Source organism: Miscanthus floridulus, unplaced genomic scaffold (assembly GCF_019320115.1).
Source record: "Miscanthus floridulus cultivar M001 unplaced genomic scaffold, ASM1932011v1 fs_116_1_2, whole genome shotgun sequence".
Taxonomy (NCBI): Eukaryota; Viridiplantae; Streptophyta; class Magnoliopsida; order Poales; family Poaceae; genus Miscanthus; species Miscanthus floridulus.
The window spans coordinates 31,908-42,048 of record NW_027096213.1 but is presented as its reverse complement, the minus strand read 5'-3'; the positions used below and the strand labels follow the sequence as shown (position 1 = coordinate 42,048).

The 10,141-nt window shown below is 45.7% G+C and overlaps 2 protein-coding genes across 2 annotated transcripts; both read left to right on the top strand.

Moving 5' to 3' along the window:
* The first annotated feature begins 4,533 nt into the window (after positions 1-4,533).
* Positions 4,534-5,272, top strand: LOC136530385 (calvin cycle protein CP12-1, chloroplastic-like). The gene has a single exon (XM_066523125.1). It carries the CDS (start codon positions 4,662-4,664, stop codon positions 5,031-5,033), a length of 372 nt encoding a protein of 123 aa, XP_066379222.1. The 5' UTR covers positions 4,534-4,661; the 3' UTR covers positions 5,034-5,272.
* Positions 5,273-7,630: 2,358 nt separating this feature from the next.
* On the top strand, positions 7,631-8,265 carry LOC136530386 (uncharacterized). The gene has a single exon (XM_066523126.1). It carries the CDS (start codon positions 7,700-7,702, stop codon positions 8,039-8,041), a length of 342 nt encoding a protein of 113 aa, XP_066379223.1. The 5' UTR covers positions 7,631-7,699; the 3' UTR covers positions 8,042-8,265.
* Positions 8,266-10,141: the final 1,876 nt, after the last annotated feature.

Genomic DNA, 10,141 nt, shown 5'->3' with positions numbered 1-10,141 from the left:
CGCGTCTCTCCCGACACCAGCGTCGCCTTCCCCGCTCCCTCTTTACCACGGCCGGCTCCAGTGAGTGCCCCCGCTTCCACCACCTCCCGGTGCCCCGGCGGCCACCGCCCCGCCGCCGACGGTAGGGTCTTGCTGGAGCTCTATGGCCGCGGCCGCGACCATGGAGCTTCGACGAGACCCTCCCGCCGGCGGCGACCACCTTCTTCCCCTCCCCCTCCCACTCCCCCCGCCCCCTCCCGCATGCGGCAACGACCAACTCCAGCGAGCTCCGGCGAACTCCGACCATGGCGCCCCCGCCCAGACCTGGGTCGGCCACCGCTGCCGCCGCCAGCTCTCCTAAACCGCCCATCGACCATCCCCACCGTCTGGCCTACCTTCCTCCCCTAACCGGCCATTCTATAGCCCACCGGAGTTGGCTTCTTCTCCGTCTCTGGTGACCTCCTCCTCGCCGGAATCCTAGGTGGCGGCATCTTCATCTCCGACGAACTGAAGGACGATAACGGGTGATGGACGACAACGACGGGTGCGGGTGAGGGAGAAGCAGCGACGGGCACGGGCGTGGCCTCCGATGGCGCGGGCGCTGGGCGTGGCCTCCGGCAGGCGCGGGCAAGCCATCAGAGCGCGCATCGGACGGCAGGCAGTGTGCGCGCGCAGAACGGCGACTTCCTGCAAGCTCGAAAATAGTATTTCCGTTGAATCTACCTCTCCCCTAATGTAATTCCTAAACATTTGTACTTTGGGCCCCGTGCCCCGCTACCCCCGGCTTCGCGCCGGTATGTGTGGCTGCAGTATATCAGGTGGGGATAGTGTTAAACCCCCTCCCCTCTTGACCTCAAAAAAAACACTTGGTTTTCATCACGTGCTTGGTTTGGGCAGGGAGCCACGGACAAAGCAGTGCCGAACTGCCGATGTCTAGCTAGCATCAGGTCAAGGACTCACGGTAGCCTCGAACATGAGTTTGCCGACCTAGAGCAAGCTTTAGGCTAGCTCCACATGATTCCATGCATGATATATAGAGGGCCAAAGAACCGAGAAATATTCCTCCTCGAACGTGGTGAAAATCATTTTACTTTAGAGACTACAGAGACGATGTGAAGAGGATCGCTGGCAGTCCCTGAATTGAAATTCTAACAACATCATCAGTCAGTGTGAGGTCTGATTTCAGCAAACTATTCCAATGCACCTGCACAAAGTGCCAAAAAAAAAAAAATCACTGCTCCTTTCAATAAATCTACGTACTACCCCCTCAGTCCACAAAAGAATATAACTATAAGATGCGTGCGAGTAGCTAGTTTAACTTTCGCTGAGATTAAAGTGAATAATATTAATATTTATGTCTCCAAGAAAGTTTATTTTTTTATATAATCCAATAAAGTTTATTATAAAAAATATATTTTATAACCAATTTAATGGTATTTATTTTTGTATTATAATTATTAGTGGTTTTTATATAGTTTTAGTCAAACTTCAAGTTAGTTGACTCCTCGAAAAGCGATAATTTCATTTTTTAAGCAGAGTATGTTATTAAGAAACACGCACCAAAAAACTTCCAGCAATCTTTGAGGTGTGTGTGTGTTGTCTTTGACTAATGTGATTCTAGTTATATCTTTAGTTAAAGTTATTTATAATGCTTATGCCAATTTATTATCATGTCACATATAATTTATGATATGATATTCATTAACCTTTGTCGTCGATCTTATCATAATAACATGGCCATATTCATCCCATGCTCATTCTAGCTATATTAATTAGAATTACAGACATCACATGTCTGTTTGGAAAAATCTATCTTTCTAACCATTGGTCCTACAAAATGGATAAGTTGGGTCGTCTAACCGTATATCATGATGTATCGAACTCTTTTTCAGTTATGTTTGCATTACCTTTTATGGGTCATCTAACCCTATACTGTCGTTGTATAGAAGTTCAAAAGGGATTTATGTGTCTCTACACATGTGTATGGATGCCGGCAAATCACGAGTAAACAATAGATATAGGATGGGAATGCACTGAGGACCAAATTCCTGGTAGAGATGTTAAAGTACGAGACAACAAAGCTAAAGACAACATTCCTGAAGATATAAAAGAATTTCTTAGGTGTGTGAGGATTTAGGTGGCTTCAAAAGATATAATAGTTGTGATGTTATTTGCAATGTTGCTCTTTAAGCATAATTGCTATGGACTAAACAATATGATAACTACTCATCGTGAATCTCTTTTGGCAGGAATCTTAATCTGTCTCACTATTTACTTCATTTTTAAGAAACATAGTCTTTTTGTTGTTTACCATAGCGAATGCCACTAATTATGTATCAAGTTGTCCAAAAATATCTAGAAATTTATCAATAGTAGCAGTGCTATCATTTGTTTGTTTCTCTGATCTGCAACCTCTGACAATATCTCAGATATTTGGTTCACCCCTGAAAACGACATGTTGTTTTGGTCGCATCGAGTTCACTTTTCTTCACAAGCAGCACAACACGGACCTCGCATCAAACATCGTGTTCTACACGAACTTTACAAGCACATAAGACCGTGCAACGCTTGCACACCTGCAAGTTTTTCTTGCCAACAACTCTGATCTCCCGAACCAAGCAAAAGATCTCCCTCCCAAGTCGCACTTGCAGTGATGGGGACTTCCGACCAGTAGTGATTATAAAAAACTTAAAAGTAGTTGAAGACAACGGTGATAAAGAAGAGTACCAGATGGGATGAAGGACTCACGCTCCGTGGTTCCTATTAGACTGTTACGGGTTTGCTTCCATGCTATCTCTCCCTTTCTTTCCTAAATCTTTTGTGTACTGCTGCTTGAGCTTATAAAAGATTGGCATCAAAATACTAGGCAACATGTTCTTCTTAGTCATAAGGTTACACATGACTGAAATCGAGCATCCCGCTATGCAGGTTAGGTTGTATGCCTGTGATTAGTTTGTGTGGTTGAGCTGCCATACCAAGAAAAATGTCCGGGCTATCTTAGCTTACTATGAATAACACAATGTTGCTTGCAACATATAATGTGTGTATTCACTTATTATTTATAATGTTTATGTCAACTTATCATGTCATATATACTTTATGATATGATATTCATTAACCTTTGTCATTGATCTTATCATAACATGGTCATATTCACCCCCATGCTCATTCTAGTTATATCAATTAGAATTACAGACATCCCATGCTTGTTTGGAAAAATCTATCTTCCTAACCATATTGGTCCTACCAAATTGATAAGTTGGGTCATCTAACCCTATACCATGTATCGAACTCATTTTCACTTATGTTTGCCTTACCTTTCATATTACTATACTATCGCTGATTCGCTGTATAGAAGTTCAAAAGGGATTTATGTGTCTCTACGCGCGTGCATGGGTGCCGGCAAATCACTAGTAAACAATATATTATAATTATATACTCTCTACGTCTCCAGATAAATGAATTCCTAGAATTCTTACGAGTCGAACTATCTTAAGTTTAACTAACTTTATAGCAAAGAGTAACAACATGTATAACATAAAATGAGCATATTAACAAAATATATTTTAGGTATATCCAATGACACTAATTTGGTGTCATAAATTTTGACGGATTTTTCTAGAAATTTAGTTAAAATTTAAAAAGTTTAATTTAAGACAATTTTAAAAATATATTTATTCATAGGACTATGTCACATCCCCTTTAGGAAAGCTGTCAATGATTGTGCCTAGGCCTTGTTTAGTTGGCGAAATTTTCTGGGAAATGATACTGTAGCACTTTCGTTGTTATTTGGCAATTAGTGTCGTCTAATTAGGCTTAAAAGATTCGTCTCGTGAATTTCGTCTAAACTGTGTAATTAGTTTTATTTTTTATTTATATTTAATGCTTCATACATGCGTCCAAAGATTCGATATGACAGAGAATCTTAAAAAATTTTGGGAACTAAATACTACCCTAATCAGAGGAGTCCGGTCGGAGGCTCTGGGTCCACGCATCCACTAGTCTTGGATGTCTAGTACTCCCGTGCACTTTTGTTTGGATTATTGTCAGCCAGACGTGCATCTCCTACGTTATCCTCGGGCACCACAATTATAAATGTATCGAGTTCAAAAATATCTAGAAATTTATCAATAATAGTAGTAGTGCTAACCATTTGTTTGTTTCTCCGATCTGCACCCTCCGACAATATCTCAGATATTTGGTTCACTCCTGAAAACGAGTTGTTGTTTTTGTCGCATCGAGTTCACTTTTCTACACAAGCGGCACAACACGGACCTCGCATGAAATATCGTGTTCTACACGAACTTTACAACAAGCACAAAAAGACCGTGCAACGCTTGCACACCTGCAAGTTTTTTCTTGCCAACAACTCCGATCTCCCGAACCGATCGAGCAAAAGCCCCCCCTCCCAAGTCACGCTTACCCGTCAAGGGTTCAAATATCTCTAAACGCAGCAGCGACGTGTACCACAACGAGTGGCCAAGAGGCGATAAGAAACGAGTGCACGTAAAACGCCTGCGCTTCGACGAACAAAGCTATATATTAACCTCGTCTCTCCAGCGCAAAATGCCAAGTACTGAATCACAGTTCTAGCTACGTGACAGCCAGCACTACACACCAACCCTTGTCGACGCAAGAGAGCGAGTTTGTTTGTAACAGGAAGCTAGCTAGCTAAGATAGAAATGGCGTCGACGGTGGCAAGCCTCTCTATTCCGGCGACCACCTTCGCGGCCGCCGATGTGCTCCCAAGGAGGAAGGCCGCCAGCCGCGTCTGGTTCCCCGTGGCGCGCCGTGGCGGGTTCTCCGTGAGGTCGACCGGGCCAGCCACGCCGCCGGATATCTCCGACAAGCTGTCGGAGAGCATCAAGGAGGCGGAGGCGACGTGCGCGGACGAGAAGGGCACCGCGGAGTGCGCGGCGGCGTGGGACAATGTGGAGGAGATCAGCGCCGCGGCGAGCCACGCCCGCGACAACCTCAAGGAGAACAGCGACCCGCTCGAGAAGTACTGCAAGGACAACCCAGAGACCGACGAGTGCCGCATCTACGACAACTAATAAGCGCGTGTACAAGTAATGGATCAAACGTGTTATTAATTTGTTATTATAATAGGCGATCGACATAAAGGAAGAAGGTTGTGGTACAAAAGAATAATACTCGGCGGGGAGGAATGAACTTGTATGAAACTACTGAATGCTTCTCTACATGTATGGATGTATCATTCATATATACTAGGATGGCAGGCGCCTCCCCGGTAAAGATATTGGGATGGTATACTAATAGTTGTTTGGATTAATTTGGATCTTGTGCCAAGTGTGTTTAAAGTTTGGGATGAACTGACAAATACTTTGCATTTGTTAAGAATCCATCAAGTTCAAGCAATTAGATCCCAGTTGCTACATGCTACTAACTAATATATTTTTTTGGACAGTGTGCACATGAACTTGTTTCTGCAAACTCCTTTCTTCTATTCAAATCATGTACAGGAAAGACTGTAGTTAGGTTTACAGTTTTGAGATTCACCAGAAGTAAGGAGAACATTACAGGATTATCTGTTGGAGCTGTTGCGTACAAAAACAAACTATTTTTTTGCAGGTTCGATATAATTAAGATGAAACAATACTAAACCTTTTATGGATATAGATGCTCTCAGTTCCAGCATTTGGCACTACAATCCACCATAGGTAAGTCCATCTAGAATTCTGCGATCTCAGGTGCTCTTGGACAAATCCTCCGAAGCAACTGATGTTCTGTTGGAAGAAACCAATCTCAAGTCCATCACAAAGAAATGAATGTCAAGTGTGGAGGCAACACCGCAGCAGCCACCAACCAGAGTGAGGATAAACATAACTAATAGCTAGGAATAGAATACCAATTATGTAATCAACAAGCCTTCGTAAGTGTTGAGGTTTTCTTTTCTTTTTTTTTCTAATTATGTTTGTATTTGACTCCTTCTCTATCAATATATGCCCGGCATACTCTTGTCGATGGCTTTTGAAAAAAAAGGTAATCAGCAAGCTAAAAGGTGTGTGGTTCACGTGAACTGTTGAGCAGTCTGCCGGCATGCTCTCGTTCTCTTTGTGCTTCCTGAAACATATACTTCTTCCAAGAATCATCCACTATCTTTATCGCTCTTGTTGCCGACAATGCACCGTGGCCTTAGGTGAGCATGTAGGAGATGGACTCGACCGCGCACGCCACCACCACCAATAAGTGCGCAACGCCTCCACCGCATACCGGCGCGGAGGGTTGCGAAGAGGAGCGCCGGCGGGAGGGCGAGGTCAAGACGTCGAGTAGCATGTCGAACGGCAAGAGCAGACAGGCAGGAGCGAGAGCTACACGACCAACCTTGGTCTCCTTCAAAGCTTCCTCGGTGCAGCCTGTTATAAATAATAGCAATTTAGTGACCATAAATTAATTTTGATATTAAGAAAAAGAACAACAGCATATAACATAGGTGTGCGATTTAACACTAGCACTACGATCTGAAACAAACTCAAACTCTCTAGTGCTAGTAACATAAGAAACACAAGAACGAACAACAGAGAAAGTATAGGCATTCTTACACTAGGGTGTCGGCGCTAGAGATAGTGCAAAAGTAGACGAATCAGACCGTCGATGAAGATCCACGAACACCCGCGTAGAGGGAAGAAACGTTCTGCGAGCAGTCACGACGGCGCTTCCCAAAAACCTCATACGGCCCCTACCCGTGTAGGGACACGAGGGGACGTAGACTTCGAAGACCTGCTCTCCTGGTGTCGATGACACGTCAGCGATGAGATTGGGAAAACGGCGGCAACGCAACACAGTGGTAAGAGGAGAAGATAAATTGTATGTACTAAAGACAACGTCTGGTCCGATATATATACACGTCGTGTGTGTAATTAGCCGCGCAATCACAACATTAAGGTGATTGATCCGCCGTTAGTTGACTATAGCAACTAGAGCAATCACCATTAATACACAGAGGACGACGTCTCGTCCAGATATATACATGTGTCGTAGGTATGGATAGTAATTAGCTGCGCAATCACAACATTAAGTTAATTGACGTGCCCTTAGTCGACTATAGCAATTAGAGCCATCACCATTAATGTGAGAATAATTGCTTAACAAAATAAGCCAGCGCAAAATTTCTCCATGTGCATAAAAAAATATCGAGTGAAAAGGTCTAAGAGAGAAATTGCCGGACCATTCACGTGTATGTCGCGCGCCCACACCCTATCGCATCGCCTCGTGTGTTTCTTCCTTTCATCTCCTCAATAGCTTAAAACAGTTGGAGACGACTCATCACTATTTAAGTTGCCACACTTTTTTTAAAGTAGCAATAAAGGACTAAAGTATCCCACCATATCATATATGTGCGAGTATGCTTTTAGAATTTATTTGAAATTTTTATTTAGACCAGGCCAAATTTCCGACACAGCCCACCTCCCACCCCTGCAGGCCCCCGGTGGCGCGGCGGCGGAGAGCGCGATTCCGCGACGCCAAGAGCCCCCGTGGTTCTATTCTGCCCGCCTGCCTCCCTCCCATAATAGTCTCATCCCTTTTATTTTTTTTTCTTTGGATCGCTAAGGACCATTGGATTCGATTTGAACGCCTGTGATGCCAGAAAAGTCAACAGCGCGTCACTTACTAGAGGCAAGTTACCGGATCTACCTCCCAAGAGCCCAGAGCCCAGAGCCCACCGGAGACCGGACTGAGTCCAACCCCGCAGGCAAAGATGGCGGACGTCAGCGGCAGCGGCTTCGGGGGCCGGCGCCCGCCGGGGCTGCTGGCGAACGCGGCGAAGCGCAAGGAAGGGTTCGTGCAGCTGTTCCTGATGGCGGGCGTCTTCATGATGAGCCTGCGGTCCCTGGGCCAGAAGCACCGCCTGAACGACCTCGCCGTCGACAACGCCGCCCTCCGCCGCGAGCGCGAGGACCTTTCCCACCGCATGCGGGACCTCCAGGACGCGCTCCGCAGGGAGGCGGACGACGACTCGTCCGGCGCCCTCGCGTCCCACCTCCGCCGCATCTTCACCGCCCACCCTGCGCCCGCCGCCGCCGCCGCCGAGGAGCAGTAGCGGGCTCCCTTGAGAAATTTTCTCCGCGTTTTGTTCTCCGGTCGTGTGCTCGCATGTGTAGCGGTGAGGCCGTGGCCTCTTCTTTAATTTTCCTGTTGCTGCCTCACGATCCATGGCAGCGCACGCGATGTGTTTGTGGAAATGCCGCAGTCCAGACAATTTGACTGAAAGTGTTGCTACCTGGACACGCATTGTTGAGACATTAAAACTTATTCGTGTTTCAGTGTGATCAATGCTCCTCTTATTTGTGTCCTCTTTTGTTAACTTGCGGTGATTGAGTTCTGTTATGTGCTTCATGTACTGGCTTAATGGAGGAGAAAGAGCCCTCGCCGTCACACAGTTCCCCGGGAACGTCTCCAGTCTCCAGCGTGTCCACTCAGCTCGCCGTCGGCATTGCAGCTAATTTTCGCAGGTGCCGTACGCCACTGAACAGCTCGGTTAGTAGGCAATCCACCTGACGCACGGCGGTTTGTTCGCCCTTCCGGCCGGCGGCAAGGGCAGTGAGACCGGGCCGATGATTAAGCAAGCGCGTTTCGCGTATCCGTCGCGGCGTCGCGCGCGCAAATACATCTCGCTGTCGAATGGCGAGGCCGGACCGCCGGAGCACTTGCGGACTTGACGGTCTGAGGCAGTTGGCACCTCAAAAACTCCAGTAGCAAATGCTTCCGGGCAGCAGGCACCCATGCGGCCATGCTCATTTGATCTGCTCAGTGGTGAATGCGGCTGTCAAGCTGGGCTGAAATGGGGTGGTAACGCTGGCGGCAATGCTGGGCGCCTGGTCTTGTAGTAGCAGCAGAAGTGACATGGGCCAGAAACCGGACAGGCCCACGCGAAAGGCCGAAGGCCGAAGCCATGGCAGTAGGAATGCGATCCGCGAGCTAACGGCATGTTTTGCAGGGCTCCGGCTCCTCTCAAAATGGCTCTGGCTTATCTGGAGGAGCAGTTCCTTTGGAGGAGCTGAAGCCGTTTTAGAAAACGTTTGGCAAAACGGCTCCTTCGCGCTAGACGACGTGAACCCACAGCAAGAAGCCGCGCGAAGCTCGTTTTTGAGGCTTCTCCTGCGCAGGCAAAAAATGGCTCTGGCTCTTGACCGGCTCCCCATGCGAAGTCATTTTCAAAACAGGCGTTTGGCACAGCTCCTGCAGGAGCCGGAGCTAAAGCCCCTACAGGAGCCCTACCAAAGAGGCTATAACTGGTGCAGTTTGAAGGTACAATAGTTCACTTTTTCCTCCTCAAGCTTCAAGGTTCACCCATGGGTAACGGCTTCCACTAAAAAAAACATGGGTAGGACGGACGCCCCCTGCATAAAGAGAAATACTCCTTCCGTCTCGTAAAAAGAGCATTACATTATCTGTGCTGGTCAAACTTTTTAAGTTAGGCTAAATTCATAAAAAAAATATTAGCAACATCTACATCTAAATAAATTTATTATATTTAATGATCTATTTAATAATATTAATTATGTAAAAAAAATTAACATTGGCTCCGTTTGGCTAGTTCCAAAAAGTCACTGTTCACGACTGATTTTCTCTCATAAATTTCTCCCGATTTATTCAGATTCCTCCAAATTCCTCCAAGCGAACGGGGCCATTGTGGAGGTGAAATGCAATTCTACGAGTGGTGTCATGGATACACTTGGATGTCATGCTTTGCTGCTGGATGCCAAGACATCGATTTAGCTAGAATATACTCCCTGCTGTCTGCACAAGAATACAACTATAGTATTCCTGCCAATCAAACTAGCTCAAGTTTGATAAAGTTTTGCAAATACTATTAGCATTTATATCTTTAAATAAATTTATTATAAATATTCCATAACTAATATAATGATATTTATTTTTTATCATGAATGTTAGTAATTTTATATATTTTTAGTTAAAATTTAAAATTGTTTGTCGAAGAGGGAGAATTGTATTTTTTCTTTTACGGAGGGAGCAAGTCACACCTTACTTTTTCTTACCTCTGCTGACGTAGTACCTTACTTTTTCTTACCTCTGCTGACGTAGTAAAATGCAGAGCAAAATGAACACTGCATTTCTGCCACTTTTCGAAGCCCCACAAAAATGGCTTCTGACGCAGCACCAACTACTCATAAAAAAG

Excerpts from the sequence above, each read along its gene's own strand:
- LOC136530386 (XM_066523126.1), top strand. The coding sequence starts at position 7,700 with ATGGCGGACGTCAGCGGCAGCGGCTTCGGGGGCCGGCGCCCGCCGGGG.
- LOC136530385 (XM_066523125.1), top strand. The coding sequence starts at position 4,662 with ATGGCGTCGACGGTGGCAAGCCTCTCTATTCCGGCGACCACCTTCGCG.